The 19,291-nt window shown below is 43.7% G+C and overlaps 1 protein-coding gene across 1 annotated transcript in view; it reads right to left on the bottom strand.

Annotated features, from left to right (window-relative positions):
- The window catches only part of tenm1 (teneurin transmembrane protein 1), a 186,462-nt gene that overhangs the window by 88,226 nt on the left and 78,945 nt on the right, over positions 1–19,291 (bottom strand). Inside the window, 3 exon segments of the mRNA XM_025898021.1 lie at positions 545–752; positions 2,513–2,715; positions 13,180–13,353. Of these exon segments, the coding sequence (XP_025753806.1) occupies positions 545–752; positions 2,513–2,715; positions 13,180–13,353 (585 nt within the window).

The raw sequence follows: 19,291 nt of genomic DNA, 5'->3' as shown, positions 1-19,291 counted from the left end.
CATGGAGGGTCGCTCACGATATGCGTGTGAGTGTATTAACATGGAAATTACCAAGTTGCTCCATGGCATTACTGTGCTACTACATTTCCCAACACTTTTTTTTTGGTTATTTCAACACTGTATTCTCTTAAGGACTACTGGGCAAAGTGGGAGTGAAGAAACTGCCCTGGTAATTATCCACTTGTCTATATTCAGCCACGTACTCTTGCATTATTCACATCCTTCAATTTACACTGCCATCCGTGTGTGTCATAGCAATGAGCTGCAGTTAGCAAGCCCTGTCATTACTACAGGAGCTGTCCTCCCCTTTCTAACGGCTGTCTCATGCCATGCCAAACTCACTCGCATAATAGGAAAAGTTCCCTTCAAATGTCAATGAGTTTCACACCACTCTTGACCATGTCCTTACGCGTCTGCATATCCGCAGATAAAAAGGAAGACAGAACGAGAGAGTGAAGCAGCCCTGAGACGTTATCAGTGGAACACATGTAAAGCAAGACAAATACAGAAGGAAAAAAGTAGCTAAAAAGCTAATCCTCCTCACCTATGGGAGTGCTGTGGAGTAACACCTGCTCCAGGTTGCGGCCATCGTTGTAGAGAGCCAGGTGCCAGGTGCCGGGGTCCATGTACTCGATGAAGCCTGTTTCTTGGAGGCCGCTCAGTAGCAGACCTTTGGGAGCTTTGGCAGTTGAGACGGGATCAGTCAAGGACCTGGGCAGGGCCTTCCCATCCAGCAGTTTTACAAAGTCAAACTGAATACAACACAACCAGGAAACAACATTATGAACCAGTCTGAAGAAAACAACAGCAACAAAAACAACATGGGAATTCGCAAAAGCTGCATGAAGGCAACAGAAATGAGCGAGGTAAACCTTGTGCAGTGGCTGTTGTTGGGCTAGCTGCGTGAATGCTATTAGAAAACTGGGTGGCTACAAGAAATTGGGGAATAGAATTCATGATGCGCATATCAAATGTGAATCCAGAGGCCAAAGGAAAGGAGGAATGCTTTTTTTCCGCCGCATCTCACTTTTCTACCAGACGTGTTCCACAGCAGCTGGCTCAAAAACTTGACATGCTGCTAATAGCACGGGCACACTTTACCACCCAGGTTTTCAGCGGAGCAGACTATTATTTCATCTGTCTTAACCTTTTCGTGCTTCTTTCTCTCCCTCTTTAACTTTCCCCCACCACCCTCATCTCCTCTCTCTCCCTCCCCTCCTATCCATCCTCAAACCTCCTTGAACTAGCAAGCACTCGCTGAGTCTTATTTCCCCTGAGGGCTGTGTGTCACACTAGTGTCAAAAACAGCTAATTAGACCTCTTCATGCAGGCGAGAGCAGGGGCGCACTGATGTTAAAAAGCAGATGACTCAGTGTGTGTTGTATTTTTGTCTGTATCTGTGCGTCTTGAATGGCACAATGCTGTTCTACACTTTGCACGATACGAGACACTAACATCAGCGCTTTTTTCCCGAAAAACCGAGCGCGTCCGCACTTTTTAGGGTGGCCGTGCGCCGTTTCAGAAAGACACGTGTCAATGTGGGGAGAATTGCTTTGTCCTCATGTTTTGTTTGTTTTCTTAGCTGGAAAATTAGCATCATATTCTGTATGAGAAAAACACGCACGAGTCTAAAGAAGAAAGATCAACTCGGTTTTCCATCAGCAACTCTAACACTGTGTTTCAATACAGCTGAACTCACAACTTAATTGATCTCATTTACATTTTTTTCCCTTTGTGTTGTCAGAACAAGTTTAAAGCAGTGATTTTTTTTGGTTCATGGTTCATGAATGCTACCTGTTAAACAGGCAGACAGCAAATTCATGCTCTGCTGCAGTCAGTTATCGATTTAACTGTTTTTGTTTGTTCTAACACATTTGCCTCACAAAACATGAATAAATGCAGTTTATGGACATCTGTCTCCACACAAATCGGCGTTTGAACTGAAAAGAACAAAATGCAACTTCCACCTCTTTTAGGACAAGAAATCCAGAGACATCAAAATGGAGACAAAGTAACAGCAAATCAAAAAAAAAATAACCAAAAACCTATTCCAGCTGTCAGATTGGATGAAAATGTGCTTGCTGTAATGCTCTGTCTGGCTGAATGAGCACACTGACAAAGTTTGAGATTGGGAAGAACAAAGATGTTGATAAATAAAGAGATGTGGTTTTAGAGGAAATGCACAAAAAAGACAGCCAGTGTATCACAATAGATGTTTTTAAAAAGACTTTCAAACTAAAATAATTTCTCATGATTAAATATAAAAAAGTATTGTGTGTCATGTGTGTCTAGAGCATCCTGGAGTATCAGGAGTTCTGGATCAAAGAATATAATGCCATGTAATCGTGTTCAAATAAGTGCTTAACACTGCCCACCGCTGAATATCACCTCAGTGCGGATGCAAGGACAAAGTGGAGAGAAATAGGTGCATTAGTGTGGATGGGATCTGTAGTGGCTGAAGCAAACAAGCCCATCTGGTGAACAGCACGCTACGACATGGGCCCTTCTTTACCTGAGTGTGTGTAGGCGGTATGTTCCTGCGCCCATAGACCCCCAGCAGTGCGTTGTGTGATAGAGAAAGATTGAACTTGATGTAGGTCGGATGGTGCACAGTTATATGAAACCTCCAAAAAAGTCCCGGCGGGATTGCCTGGCTCTGCTGAGTCCCGATGTCGACCTCGCCACGGTCGATGGCCCGGCCTCGCACCCACTTTTCTGTAGGTAAAAAAAAAGAAATAAATAAAAAATCAGACAGGTGAGGCCGCTAAAGACACACGCTGCAGATTTATCAAGGCGGACAGGCTGTCGTATTCAGTATCAGAGGGAGCAATTAATAACCAACCTGATGTCCTCAAACATCAGCGTGATCAGCCGCTGCACTAATGAAGTGAGACTGAATAGATGTCAGGAATGACTGAGCGGTGGTGAAAATCCTGCTTTTCAAGAGACCATGCCTTGGCAGGCCTTTGGATAGGCTCTGCATAAAGATGAACTGCTTTAAAAAGGAAGTGTTTTGTCTGAGAGCTGTCTGCTGGGGCTTTGTCGTGTGCTATATTAGCATCTTCTAACAAGAAAGAAAGTCTGTGTGTGTGTGTGTGTGTGTGTCAGTGTGAAAGGAGAGAGAGAACGAGAAAGAGCGAAGGATGAGAAAAAGTGAAGAGGGCACATGCACGCATTCACAAACAGCGTAACGGCACACAGATAGTGTCTTGAGTGAGAGCACGTCTTTGTCTGTGAAGAGAATAGGTCTTTCCAACAGTCCCCTGGCCATCAGCTCCTCTTCTCTCCATAAGCCTTTATCAACCACCAGGCCCGAGTCTTTTGTGTTGGGGAGCAGGCAAGGCTCTCCAGCCCTCTTTGTGTCAGCCTTTATGTAGAGCTATATCTCTGCTTCTAAACTAAGATGGAGGAAATATGGTGACAGAGGGGAGCCAGCCGATCGTTACGGCCACAAAGGCAGAAGAACAGTTAGGGGCAGATTCATGGACGAGCCGGCTCGCTCTCAATCCATAATGCCTGCTGCTTTACCACTCCATTATGGCGACACCATACGTGCCCGCAGGCCAGCCGACATATATCACACGTACTGTCAGAGCGAGGGAGGCGGAGAGTGCTGGAATGTGAGGTACTCGTCTTGCTATGCTAGCAGAAGCTAAAGCAATGGGAATATTTATTAGTCCGTTGGTCATTCCATCTCTTTATTCCAGACCTCTCAGTACCTACAGCTGTTAAGTTTTACACAGATATTCATGACGACTGGAGAAAAATTCTGGGTCTGGTGATTGTTTTGTCTTTCCAGCTTGCCACTCCATGAAGCTGACATTTGTGGTTTTGCTTGAAATGTCACATCAACTTTTCTTCTCTAGTCTCGTCACCAGGTCAGATTGCCTTGGGTTAATCAGCAAACATGCTACCCTGCTGCAACTACACAGCAGGATATCTGCACACAAATGTTAGACAAAAGGTGCAACCATCCATCCATCCATCCATCCATCCATCCATCCATCCATCCATCCATCCATCCATCTCCTACTAAGGGTCATCACAGGGTGACAGGTACTACCTGGACAAGTCGTTTCCCTTTTCTATAAAGCAAAGACAACAAGTTTGCAGTATGTTGACAATGCCTAAGCAATGCATTTCTTGCTCAAAGCACTACTGTGCATGCATGTCTAGTATAGCTGTGGCACCTGCAGACTGGGAGATTTCAGCAATCTCAAGCCATCATAGATAAAATAAACTTAGGTACGACATCAAGTTGAGTTATGCGGACCGCACAATTGATGAAACTTACAGGATCTTAGGCCACAATGAACAGTCACAATTCCCCGGCTGTTTCTTTCCTTGCTTGACGGAGTCATAATAACAGCTGGAGACACATCAGACAAACGTGGCTTCTGCCGCCACAACTCAGTTAGATTTTCTTCGTTGCTGGAATTCCAAACACTTCATTTTCCACATTTTACCTCCATTCATTCCATTTCTTTTGGTGTGTTTTTTTCTCCTTTACAATTTGTGCCAGTGTGCCAGTGTCAAAGTTGATCAGTGTGTGTTATCTAATATTGCATTCCTATCTGGTTGGTTAGTGGACGTGACGATGCCAACACTTTGGCAGGCCATCTGTAGCAGCGAGATTGTGGAAAGGGTCAGCTTTGAACCTCATTGCAAGAGAAATATCTTAGAGCCAAGACTAAAAGACATTCGCAGCTCACTCGTCAAAATCACACACAGTGAATACTTGAATTTCTGTGAATTTCAAAACGTGTGCAAATGAATGCCAAAAGATCATACATCATCTCTTCTATCCTTCTATCTCATTTAGGCGACACTTGAAAAAAAATAATAAAGTGATTAATTCGGTAACGCGCTTAACTAGTGCGACGAGAGGGACAAAATGCAAAGGGACAAAACGATGAGATTGGGACGAGAACAAAAACAGTTCAAAAAGATTTTTGAATGAAAGTAAAAGCAAAAGCAAAAAACACCACACACACACGCACAGACAGGTGTCTGTATGAGGCATAAATTGTTCCCGCACTAAAATCTCTACCAAACCGAACAAAAGCAGCTTGGCAGAACTAAAGTATGCATTCATGCATTCCTGCCGAGTCTACCTCAGCAGTCTATTCCTTTTAATGCTAATCCTCACTCCTGTGCCTCGCCACAAAAATATAAAGGCCAGCAGAGGGATGGATGTCCCGAGGAAAGCAGTCTTTTATTCAGCACTAGATGAATAGGACATGAATAGGGCATGGCAGTTGGCGGAACACTGGCAGGCAGACAGGCGCGCAAGCAGGCTGACTGGCAGGCTGGCGGGCAGATGAGCAGGACTGATGCTAATTACTGTACAGTGCTTCTCCAAGTGTGATGCAACAAGGGGACAGAAAGCGGCACTCAGGTCAGCCGCGAGGAAGGGTGGTAGGGAGACGGGGGAAGCGGGGGAGATGTAGAAAGGAGGGAGGGGGGAGCACATACGAGAGGACCATGCTCATTGAGGAGGTGGCTGTGTCGAGTTACAACTGCTGATGCAAGAAAGAAGAAAAACCCTCCTTGCATCTCTTCTCTCTCCCTCCCTCCCTCCCTCTCTCTCCGTCTGTCTCAGCACGTAGAGAATAATACTGCAGCTCCAGTAAAATGAGGGGAGAGGATCGAGGCATTTTTGGGAGTCCCACAGAAACCAGACGGCTCACATGGTGACCGGGGGCTCCTAGAGGACTGCCAAGCCGCTCAGATTACTTCTGTCAATCAATGTGTGCCAGCCGTGTGTCTCAGCACAAAACCTGAGCCCACTCTTTGAAAAGATCTTTCAAAACAGCAAATCTGTGTTTATTCCTATCTGGCAGACATAAAGAATACAAGCTTAAACAAGATGATATGCAAACTGGGAGGCAAAAATTCCTTCACACCTTGCTATCTCGTGGCTTTAATAAGAGAAAAGCAGCTTGAAATTCACACTTGCTATCGGCGGCTTGGAATAAGAATAAAAATACAACAGCATCACATAAACCTCCTTTTATCATTAGTTGGCAGGGGAAGAAAAAAAATTGGAATATTTGAAAATGCTGAACCTGTTTAAAGGGCAGATAAAAGCGTTGCATTGCTCATTCATGTCTACCATCAACATGGCCTTGATGGGAATGATGAATTGGTAGTGGGTCAGTCTGATATAACCAACATAGGGAACATTATAATAATGATGATGCTGCCTCAGCCAATTATACTGGTTGTACACATAGCGCTCCTAATGCCCCCACTGACACTAGTCGCACGCAATATGCAAACACATGTACACACTGCAATATTTTCTGCTAAATTAGCCCTTGAAAATGTTCCCAGGCCGCAGGACATCTGGATCAGGACGGCTTTACAATTGAACTCTTAACCTCTCCCATTTCTAATGACTCGCTAACACCTCCACATTGTCCTCCTTCACCCTCCTCTTTGCAAAGCACGTGCTTCCAAAGTTAGTGTGAGTTTGCCTGCCCATCCATCTGAATGTGCTGTGTGTCTCTGAGTGTGTGTGGGTGTGTGGGTGCACCAGGCCAATGAAGGAACGGAACTACATTAGGACTTGGGACACAAGGTCTAATTAATTTCTCTTGCCTACGGGTTATTCAGGTAAAACAATTACACCTGTAATCTATTTTCAAAGGAACTAAACTGTCTTTGCAATTAATTTTATTATCCCTCAGATTCTAATGAAGCAGAGAACAGACTAAAAAGTGCAGCCAGGGTCTTGGTGACGGGACACGTCTGAGGGGACTGGAACTGTGTGTGTGTGTGCGCACGTCAATACTGACGCGCAGGTCTGTGTCTGAATCTCACACATATTGGTGCAGACAACATTAATAGCGTTCCAAATGCAACAGAGATTGAGTTTGCCGCAGGATGAATAAAAATATCACAATGGGCAAGGTCTCTATAATTACTTGGATTCAATTAAGGGCCTTTTGAGCAGGTGGCTTAATAAGCTTTCAGCCGCCTCTCTCCACTGTGCAGCCTAATGAGTGTCAGTCAGAGTCAGGAGAAGATAATGCTCTTGGCCTTAGGCCCTTCCATTACTCTCTCTTCCTCACCTTCTACCATCAGACCCCCGGTTACGTGTGTGACAGACACATCTGCCCCTTAGCAAACGCATTCACTGCACGACACATGCATTGTTACACATGTAATATGTGTTGTGTCAATTGAAACATGGATAAAGTACCTGCAGATTATTTTTCTTCAAGCTTTTACCAAAGCTTTACCTGTGTAGTCTGGGTGCAGGCCTAGAGGCTTAACTACTGTGATGGGGTTTGAAAATTACTTGTAAGTATCTTAAATTACCCCTCTTGGATATTTATGTCCAAAAAAGTAGAACACAAGGTCGATGCAACTTTGTGTAACAAAACAGGCTGTAGTGTTTTTAACACTTTGGTACATCACTTTGTCATTTGTATGAAATATTTGTATCTAATATGTTTTCCAGAATTTTAAAAAGTATTAATAAAGACATGTGGAGAGATATTTTTACCTGCTTAATAAAAATATATATTTGCTTAACAAATGTGCTTATGTCATGCTATGCTATTAGATTGTTAAGGCTGATGCATATGTAAATAGTGTTTGAATGTAGGAACAAATCAAGGCAAGGCTACTTAAATTGTATCTTCCCAGTTTTTCCTGCGCAGAGGAACATGAAGGTTTGTTCCAACAAAAGGAAAAAAAGAAACAAAACTCCAGCGCTGTGCTCAAATGATCTATTTTTAAACCAGTTTTGTTGTTAAGGATTTAACTGACAAGCATAATCAAAATGTGGTCAGAAACAACAGGAAAACACTCATGTTTCTGTCAGCTAAGATACAAGACTCATTCACTTCAGCGAAAGCAGACTCATCATGTTTGTGTGAGGAGCCGTTCCCCAAAGGCACATTCTGAGTCAGGAATATGATATTGTTGGTTGGTTTAACAATTCACTGTGGCATGTGGCATGTAATGTAATTTTAATCTGTAAGGAAGCTGCTAATTAAAGGCATTAATAACTGCATTAACACGACTGTGCGAAAGTCTCAAGCCACCCCTAATTTCTTTATATTTTGCTAGGACAGTGGAAATAGGTGCATACATACAGAGATTGCTTAATTTATAATAAACGGCCTGAACTCTCTTAGGCAGCTTTCTTGTAATTTCTTTAACAGTCTTAAGGAATAGTTCTCCAGACTTCTTGAAGGACATTCAAAGCTCTTCTTTGGATGTTGGCTGCGTTTTGTTCTTAGTTGACTTGTTCGGATAAAGATGATCCCACACTGCTTCAATAATGTTTAAGTCTGAGCTCTGGGGAGGCCAATCCATGAATGATTGTGTTTTTCTATCCAGGTTTTTTGGGGTCATACTAAAAAATAAAACTTTCCACATGTACCGCATGCTGTATCATGGTGACAGTACTTTTCCACATTCATAATTCCATCAATTTTTAAATATCCCCAACACCACTGGCCAAACCAAAACCATGACAGAGCCTCCACCACATGACACTTGACCTCCTCCATACTGATGATGATTTAAACCACATCTACTACTCTGGATTCATGACTCCATCAGACCTGTTGGCACTGATTCAGTCCAGTTCCTGTGTAATTCGGCAAACCTCAGCCTTCTCTCCCTGTTTCTCATCCTTAAGAAAGGCTTCTTGACAGCCACCCTTCTACTGAGACCATTTCTGATGAGGCTTTAGTGAACAGTAGTATTAACTGAAGTGCCAGATCTCTCGGGTCCTGTATTAAGTCTTTGCTGGATTTTTTCTATTTCTTAAGCACATCGATTTCACATACCGTTCATCTGCTATAGATGTTTTTTTAGACTATCATTTCTTTTGCTCTTTTGTGCTCCACTTGCCAAGTTTCCTCATTTTTAAGGGCACACTGCACACTATTGCATGCCAAACTTTTTTATTCTGTCGGTTTTCATAGAAAAATAAAGAAATGTGTTGTTTTTGCAACAGGCTGCCAGTAACAAAGCTTAACAAACAAAACTGAACTGAAAATAAGTAAAAAAGCAGCCAATGTCCAAAGAAAAGGACCTTCAGAAAGCGTAGATAACGATTCCTCTTGACCCCTTGAGCAATAGCAAATAAAAATTCAAAAATCAAAATATAATGACTTGACGGGTGGCTCAATACTTTTGTACAGTGCACCAGTATCAAATGGAAACAGTTGAGTAAAGTTCTTGTTTGACCACCTTTTGACCAGCTCTAGTCTGTTTAGCAAAAGATTAACAGAGTCAACTTTGAGTTTATTTTACTGTTTATTTAACAATTGATGTCAGAGCCTGTGGCACATACTACTCAAATGTCAAAAGTTCCTGCTCTTGACAAAACGTGACATGTACACTGTAAACACTGGCTTTAGCTTCATATTATGTTTCATTTCCTCCGATATTTCTGGATGAGATGTTTTGAATGCCGGCCGCGTAACAGACAGACATGCTGCTGCTGTTAGGCTTTCTCAACTTGAGGCGCTCAAGCAGGGGGTTCACTAAGTGATCCATACTCTCTCTGCGTGTGTGTCTGTGCGAACGCGGGCGTGTGCGCGTGTGTTACATCCTGAGACTGTATCCCAGCGTGAGAAAATCAATGAGACCAGTGTAACAGGGACCAGTCCATCAGCATTTGCACACACGCGCACGCGCTCACCTCTGCGCCACACACATTCGCTCGGCTCGCACCCGCGCGCAACATCAACACACTTTCTTACTCTTGTGCACACATGCGGACTGCTCGGCCTCACTCCCCTCCACTCTCTCTGCACGCAGTCTAGAATATTGATGTGCTCTTTAAGAGCCCTTCTCTCTGTCTCTGTCACATTTCATCCATCTACACACCATTTTCCAACCACACCATCAGATAGAGTGAAAACAATTCGGCACTAACTCAGGAGTTTATACAATCATCACATAGGCTCAGATGGCATTCCACAAGCTCCACATTTCATCATCTCCACATTATAATGAGGCAACGCGCCGCTCTACTGTATGTCACTTTGTATCATTTCATATCGTTAATACATCCGACGTTGCACATTGAGTGAAATATTACTCGCAAACTCTGATGTACTTCATTAAGGAAGGGATTCCACCGACAAAAAAAATCTGTTCTGGGAACATCCGCTTTCACGTACGCCAGAAGAGTTTCCATTAATGTGTGCGTGTGTGTGAGAGATGGCCATCTCTAGATGCCCTTACCCTCGCTTGTTTGATATAAAAACAGAGAAGAGATAAGGGAAAGGCGGTGTGTTTGTGAGCACACATTCATGCATGCACATCAGCGCGAGGTTGGTTATCATGGGGCGAGTGGCAATTACTGTAATACTAATTAGAGAAGCTTTTATGTGTGGTCGGCTTAGAGGGGCTGCTGGTGATCTCTGGAAACTGCAGGAGAGATAGCGTGAAGAATATAAAACAGCACGCGCGGCTTGACGAGACGCTAGCCATACGCGCATGACACAACATGTCAATTAGCATCAAGCACAGTGGCGCGAGCCGCCTCATGAGGTGGATTAGAAGTCTTGCGGCTCCGGATTCTGATTTCGGAGTGGAGCCAACAAATCATCTTTATGGCATTGAAGTTGACAGAAAAACAACAACACTAAAAATACATGAACGAGAATACAAGAAGATTACTACCTTCCAATCATTCCGCCAAGCTCGTTTCATCTCTCCCTACTGTGTCATCAGTTTATATCAAAACAAGCAGAAACTGATGACTATCCTCCAATCAGCCGCCTCAGCTCTTCATGCTCCCACTGTTACTTGTGTTCCTTGTGTTTATAGCAGTGCGTTAGGCTAAGATAATTTATTCCGAATTAAAAAAACTGAACATTTTGCATCTTGTTGTTCTTTGGGTTTATTTTTTTTGGGTGGTTTGCAGACAAGTCGTGAAAGCTTCTTCTAAGACCTTTAAGGAATTTGCTACTTTAATGACAGCAATTCTTTTTTAGCTTCGTCGTGTATCCGTCCCTTGCCCCCTTATCTCTCTCTATCCTTTCTATTCCTTCCCTCGCCATCGTTTGCGGTGTAATCTAGGGGATTGTGTGGTCTCTTGGTGTGAGAGGTGATGGGTGCAGCAGGATGAGCGTGATAATCTGCCACACTGGATTACAGCCTAATCTCTAATCTCCCTGGCCCTCCTCTGCCTGGGGACCACCTCCACCGTGCCAATTTTATTAATCTGAGCCCCCTGCATCAACAGCTTAGCTTTGCCCATTTTGATTTCCCAGCTTTCACAGCGCATATAAAGCAATAAGAGCTGAAACAATAGATTGTTGTGACGCAACACTCAGAAGTGAATTCCACGACCCCTGCGTGCTCTACTGGAGGATTTAGATACTGATGAGAGCGTTAATCCTCCGAATGTGAGGATTCATCAAGAATCGTTGCTTCAGGGATGTCCCAGGTTGCCTAAATTGCAGCGAGTTGCAGTTTTGCCTCGCGCGTTCTCTGTGTAAGCGCTGAACGTGGGCTCCGACAGCCTCCCATGTAATATCCATCAGAATCACACCAACCATGAAGGTTGCTCTGTCCAGTCTGACTTCATGACCTGAGACGCTCACAATTAATGTCCCATATCGTGGGGTTAAACTGGTGTTAGTAATTCCTCTGGCTAGTTGGAAGAAGGCAGAGTGGAGAAAAGCAATTCCAGTCACGTAGCAGGAAAAAGAAAACGCGATTAACCAGTTTCCTAGCCTTTCTAAAAAATGAGTAATCAGAGCCAGGCTTATCTCTGGACTAATGTCTCTCTATTGTATTGGATCATTAGTTGTGGGAAGAGTGTTATTTACGAAGCCAGGGACTTAATGCACTAGAAGCTGATTGAAATTTTTAGACCTGCACCTGAAGATTTGAATATAAGCGCATATGTTTGGTGCATCTTCAGTTTTCGCTCTTCGGCAACTCTTTGTACTCGTTTTAGCCTCTGCAGCAACACAACACGACAGGCTTAATCTTTCGCTTATGTGTATGGTGTTTGTAAAAATGTGATTAAAACATTACATGTCATTGTTCCGTATGTTTAGTTTGAAGAAGTTAATGGATCCTAAATTGAAGTCTCAGCTGTGGTTCACAGCATCATTAAAGAGAAACAACTAGAATCCTCTTAAGCTATGGTGCACAATTTGCCGTGGTCCAAAAGTAACTGGGACACTAAGTGGGCAGATGTGTCTCATTTTTTTAATCAATAATTCATGCCTAAAAGAGCCGCCATGTGGCCGACAGTTGACTGAAAGTTGCCATTTATGCAGAGGTGATAATATGAGGAGTAGAGTGGAGCCATGCAAATGAAGGAGATAATACCAGGACTCACACAAAAGCACAAATCTATCAGAGTGCTATCACAGGTACCATCAAAACCAACAGCTGGCCTCCTTCCAGAAAACCAGGTGCACCCAGCAAAAAGTAGAAAATGGCAAACAGCATGAAGAAGTCTGCATGAAGAAGAAAAACTCATTTATGTCTCTGCAGCCTGTCAAGAGCGCTCTCCAGGATTTAGGCAAAGATTCAACAGTTATCCAAAGACAACTTCATGTCCATTTTTAACACATTCCTCTCCTGTCTCAAAATGTGGCATGTACATTACTCATAATCCATTTGATGAGTCGGGTGTGTTGCACCTGTAAAGGCTTGTAGCCTTGAGCTGACAACCTAAAGCAAAGATGAGGAGCTCTCTGCAAAAGTCTGCAGAACTTCGAAGCTACACCGCAGACAGTTTTTAAAAACATTGTTAAAATGAAAAGTCCCAGCTGACTAACATCGCATAAGTCTGGTTAAAGACTGACATGAAGGTAAGTCCAAAGCAAGTCTTTCAGGTTTTCCATGGAAACCTGAAATATGAAGGCCCTGAAAATAATTCAGATTTGTCAAAATACGCCCATATTGGGCATATTTAATGAAATAGTCAAAAATGCTTTCCTTGCCTTTTTGCTTGCAAAAATGTCGATAGAAAGAAAAAGAAAACAGCCAGGCACAGATAAAGAAAAATGAAGTGAAGCACTCGAAGTCATCACTTATGTTTTTAGTCAATACATTTAATACAAATTTTTCTAGCTGCTGTATTACATTTGTTTTGTTGTTACTAACGGGCAAATCCTGTCAGTGGCTGAGTGCAGAACATCTGTTATTACAGTGTACACTGTGTGCGTGTCAGCTCACCTCTGTCACCACTGTGTGTGTTTTCAGGGTTGAGCGTGTCCAGCAGGTGGACGGAGCTCGTCGGTCTGGTTTTGCTGCGGTCCTCTTGTTGATGGTCTGCTGAGCTCAGGCCATTCTCATACAGCTGGCTCTCACCGTGACGCAGATGCCAGGTCAAACCTAACAGGTGGACCGCTACACACACACAGATTGGCAGCCAAGGGTAAAGAAAAGAAAACAGACAGAGGAGATCATTATTCAAAACATGCAAGAGGGGTGTGTCTGAATCTTCTTTTAATGCCCATCTTAGAGCACTCACTCTCTTTATGTGCTTATTAGTGTCCGGCAAAGCAAAGGACAATTAGAAAACACGCAGAGAAGACAAACTGTCACGCACACACGCGTGCATGCCTGCGCACATGGCACATGTGCACACCAACACAGAACGTGGCAGTGGTGGGCAATTAAGGCAGATCTTGTGAGTCTGAGCCCAGGGCTAGTATTAAAGCGCTAACACAGGCTTTTATGCATGACTAATGATGCTTTGAAAGCTGCTGCCGATTCACAATCCATATGGGCCTTTTAAACAACAAAGGGTATGAGAGAGGATACCGGATTCCCCCCTCCCACTCATAAAATTGTTTACTAGGACGGGAAACCAACATGCTGTTAAATAAAAACAACTAACACACGCCCATTAAGGAAATGAATTAGTATTTTGCGAGTGTTGTCAGTAAAGTGTTGAGTAAAACATTCAGCTGTGTTCTGACCAATCACGAGGTTCCATTCATTCAGCCTTATACTTGAGCAGTGCTTTAATTTAGTTTTATTTTATTTCTTTAAAAGAATCTAAAAAGGTAATGTGCCTTTGCTGATAGGAAGAACAAAGCAAATGAAATAAATCATTGCAGTTTTTTTTCTCCCCTCCTCTGACACATTTGGAACATCAAACAAAAGCAAAGACTTAAATCAAAAAGTTACTATGTGCTGGTGGCAGTCAGAGGATGGCTGCTGCATGCAGATCAAGGTAGGGAACTTCTAAGGACTTCAAACATCTTCACTGTCTGTCCTCTGTCTGCTGATTGCCGACACCCAGAAAAAGCACTTGACACGAGCTTGATAACGCTCGCGTAAAATGGCTGCTTAGAAAAACAAATTCACAATTATACGGCGCAACCAACACAATCACACAGGTACGGCGCAGGCTCGCACTTTTCTCATCTGTGCATACATGCATGCATGCACACGCCTCCACGGTCGCTCACACTCCACCCCCTCCTGATGAAGAATACCTAATTAAAACTCCAAATAGTTCAAAGCCATTTGCAGCTACTTTCCTTTGCAGAAGCACAGAGGAGAGGGGTGAGAGGCAGGGAAATAAAACTGTTTTCTCTGAAAAATACCAGCAAATCTATGATGAGCTCTGAGAGTTGAAGCCAACAGGGTCCCATGCCTCACTCTGGCATCTTCGGGGATCAGCAAATCATACATTTCTACTTTTGACTAGCACTAGCCACTATTGGTTTAGCTATCTACTCATGCACAATATGAGCTCTTCAAAGCAGAACACTGACGATTACCAGGGCCATGAGGGAGACGTCATGCATCATTTAGCTCAAACTAATTGAACTGTCAGTCTGTGACGAGACCAGACATGGACACGCAAGCTCCTCACGTCAGCGTGAGTACGAGTCAGTCATTTTTAAACATCTCTTGTTGTCTTTTCTTTTAAAAAAAAAAGGCAACGTGGGGGATTTTTCGCATAAACACCTTGCTGTGAAAGTACCTGTGATGATTCATTTTGATGCTGGAAAAAAAGGGATGACAAACAGTAACCCAAATGATCTTCCTTGTACATTTAATTTCATGGATTTAGCTTCCAGCAAAATCCTTTCGGTTGTCTGGTACTGCCCGTACTGCATCCTTAGCAGACAGGTGGGAGGAGAACGCAAGCAGGTAGAAAGAAACTCATGAAAAAAGCACACACACACAGTGACAGTGGTCAAAATCACACTTATTTGACACAGACAGAATTAGCGAGAACGCCGCTGAAATTTCCTTTCGACCACTGCAATTATCTTTCTCTTAAGATACACCATAAAATATCGTACCGCACCTACAAATGTAGGTTTGTATTCCTCGTCATGGTTTGTACGGCATTATATTTGGCAGTGGAGTGGAACAACCTATCATAGTTTCATAAATTAGTCTGTAAGAGTGCTCAGTGAGGGATGACAAGTTATTCCCAAACTGATACATTTGGCATTTCCACCATTAAGTCTCTCAGACTCCATTCTCTCCCCGCTTCCTCTCATCTGAATTGCTTTTCTTGCTCTCCATGTTTGTCTGGTGTCCCCCACACCTCTGCTGGCCAAGTATTACCCACTCCAGTTATGACTCTGCAGCGACAGTCCTCACCAGCTCTCCTACCTTCTCCTTGTCACCACTCCATCTCTCCTCAAAAGACCCTCAGACCCCACTTCTCCTGCTCGTCCTCATCAGCCCTCCCCCCATTCTCTGTCTCTCTCACTCTCTTGCTTTATGGCTGTTGACCTTTTGCTTGAACACTTAGCATCTAGAGTTGCACAGCATGCACGCACAGGCAAACACACACCGGAGCAAGAAGGGAACAAGGACCTCTGAGTGTGATGAGGAGATGATGGAAGAGTGAGCGTTTGAGCATATGCTCTTGTACTTTTGAGGATCTAATGTCCTAACAGTAATATTAATACCAGTGAAGACATATTTGTTGGTTTGTCACTTGAGCAAATGAATTCATGGTATTTAAAACTGAGCACTCATAGAGCCCATAATATGACAGGAATGGGAGTTTAATATATGTCTATCTTGTAGGCATGTAGAGGTTACTAGGTTTCATTTGCTGCAGGTTATTCAGTGCCAGAGACATGAAAAAAGATGAGCAACTGCTGAGCATGAAGGTTTATTCTTGACCTTAACCTTTATTCTGACAGACCCCTGAGTCACAGACAAATTAAGATCGTTTTCGGACACACAAACGAGACTGGCACAGCCGTCATAGAGATGTGCTGTCGTCCTGAGTTACGCTATCCTACACTCTAAAAAATCACAGAGACCTTGGAGAATCTGGATTATATTGTCAAATGAACTGTGGTGTTAGTTCTTATCTGTGTTGATAAAAGGACAAGCATTCTCCTGAGGAAATATAAGAAAAGAAGTCAACTACAACCCCCTCAAACAATGTTGGATAAACTAGTAACGGAGTGTTTTATATAGGCCCTTTGTGACACCTTGATATTTTGATTGTTCGCATTTCTTTATTAGGTCAAAAGAAGAAATAACTTTATAGAAAATAATTTTTCCCACACAACCATGTGGTCTCAGATAACATTTAAACCTTCACTTGATGTTTCATGTACAGTAAATATGCAGGTACAGCTAGCTGCTAATTAGCTTAGCTTAGCTTAGCTCTGTATATTTCTTATTTATTTTAAACAAGGCCTCAGTCCCATCCATTAATTCACTGCCTGTTTTAGCTCCTTTCCCTTTGAGGAGATTCTCCCTTTGACTGAGTTTCTTCTGATTTCCTGCCTCTTAGAAACAAAAGCCTAGAACAAAGGAGGGAAGTGCTGCTGAGCTAATATGCAGAGCAGCGTCTGTAGCATGTTATGGAAATGCACTGGTGTTTAAACTATGTAGAGCCAAGAGCTGGAAAGAACTGAATAGAGATCTGAAGCCTGTGCTTTCAGATCATGAGGATTACATGTACAGATATACTGACCTCATGAGTTCAGACTCTGGCCATGTGTAACATACTCATCCACTGTTGTAAAAGTATTTATATAATAGAAAAAACCCACAAGAATCTGAACTTGTTAGTCCACATAACTGCCTGGAGACATTTCAAAGATGGCTACTGAGTGGCAAGAATTTCATCTAGAGAGACACCGGCACCTCTTTCCATTTAAAATACAGAGACGCTCTCACAGACTCACACTTCCACACCGTGTGCAGCCAGTTATGCGAGCAGCATGTGCTCAGCCTGACCCTTCACTCTCGCTCTCTTTTCCTCCTGCCTGTCTATCCATCCCTCTCAGCGTCCGTCTATCGCTCTTGTGCTTTGGCGAAGGCACACATAACCGTCACACGTTAGTGAGAGGACTCTAAGTTAGTCCAGTCATTATAACTGGTGAAGGAGCGGTGGCGGCAGCAGCAGCAGCACAGTGGCAGCGATGAGCAGCAGTGCAGTGAGCTAACAGGCTGAGGCCCGCGCACACATGAATCATTGATCAGTGTGACAGTGAGATGACTGCCAGAGGTAATAGGACGGTACCGCTGTGAGGGGGGTTCTGTGCTGTACCCTCGCTGTCGGCTACCCCGCCGAGATGTGTGCGGAGGATGAGGAAAGCTGAAGAGGAGAGCGCGGGGTGGAGGGAGGGAGAAACAGACAGTTCACTATTAAAAGAAGGAGGTACTTGATGTGACTTTTTTTCAGGTTTTCTCAAACTACCGTGGAGAGAAATGAGAGAACAGAGAAGAATTCAAGCTGGTGGAAATTTAGTAGCAAAGTGAGGCTTGCTGAGATAGCAGCAGCATCATAAGCTTTCTCACATTAGCGGCTAAAACACAAAGATGTACAGATTACATAGGAGACAAACCATTTCAGGTGGTCGACATGGCGACCATGCTAGCATGCAGCACTCGGTGTTGTTGTCAGGCATGTATGTGTCTCCAGATTAGAAAAAAAATGATTGTGTGCTCCGATGATGATTAGATTTCACACTTGTGGTGGGAGAAAGTGGGAGATGTGCGTGTGAGCATGCATGTGTTCATTCCTCTTTAACCACTGAAGTAAACCAGATGTCGTTATCAAGTATTTGTATCAGTCCCGGGCAGAGCTGTGGGGCACAATGGGGGTGATTGACTGTGAATATACTGCCTTATCGATAAGCATTACAGCCAAGGTAGCACTGCAGTCAGTTAAAAATGATTTATCAATACCCTCACACAAGTGGAAACACATCCAGGCCTGATTGCCAAGTCCTTTTTCGCTCGTAGACATGGCTAACCGCCGACTATATTCTGTCTGACAACCAAAGACTGCAGCCGGCTTTGCCCAGCAGCAAACACTTTCAAGCACATCAGTCATTCGATTTAGTGTGTAGTTTAGCATGTACAGTAAAGGCAATTGCTCATCCAAGTTCTGCATGGCTGTGTCAGCCTCTAGCTAAGCCAAAACTTCTGAGGGATGGGAGAAAGAAAGGCGGGGGGTAAAAAAGAGGAGAGACAAATGGGGAAAAAACAAGTGTGAAGGAGAGTGAAGGAGAGGGACTTCAGAGCCAATAAAACAAATCTGTGTCTAAGTCAACGTTAGAGTAGAGACTGAGAGCCCGGGGGTCCGCGTGCCCTGCCGCATTTTCGCCTGTCGACCCTCGCTTCACTCTGACAGACGAGAGGTGCTAAAGTGTTTTTCTTACTCCCCTCCACAAACTCCTTGAAAGCTACTAATGCCACTGTCAAGACTGTTTAACTGTGTGCTTTTTGCATGCATGACGGACTATCTTTCGTGTGTGTGTGTGTGAGAGAGAGCATGAGCAAAGGCTCATTGCCGCAATTTCTTAACCGGTGTAAACCTCAGGACTCATCATTGGTTTGACCTTGCTAATCTGGAATGGGACGTCTCGCTCGGATAAAGGGATGAAATGACGGAAAGAAGGATAAAGGAAGAGCGGAGGTGGTGACACACTTCACGCGTCTTGAATGATGAGATTTGCTGTACACGCCGGTGTTTATTTACCAGTAAAACTCGCTGTCACACTTATCTAGTTAGTCACGGTTGCGACAGTACACCAAGTCCAACAGATCACAGCTTTCTTCTTCACGCATTTCTCTGTTGTTCTTTCATTTCCCATCACGCCTCCTCTCTCTTTCTGTCAGAGTCCCCCCATCTCTCTCCATCTGTCTCCCACTAGCTGTCTCACTGATCTGGTCTCTTACTGAAAGCTGAGTAATGTTACGGCGGGCAGCATAGTACTCAATGAGCAGGGGATTGCCGCCATGTTACATTTCCCTCTGGCAGCCACCATCTACAACCGCTGCAAGCTGAAATGCTGCAGACAAACAGCGACGCAGCACCGCCGGTCACATACAAGCT

The sequence above is a fragment of the Oreochromis niloticus genome, linkage group LG2, assembly GCF_001858045.2.
Source record: "Oreochromis niloticus isolate F11D_XX linkage group LG2, O_niloticus_UMD_NMBU, whole genome shotgun sequence".
NCBI lineage: Eukaryota > Metazoa > Chordata > Actinopteri > Cichliformes > Cichlidae > Oreochromis > Oreochromis niloticus.
Note: the sequence above shows the minus strand (reverse complement) of the source record. Positions and strands in the feature narration are given on the sequence as shown.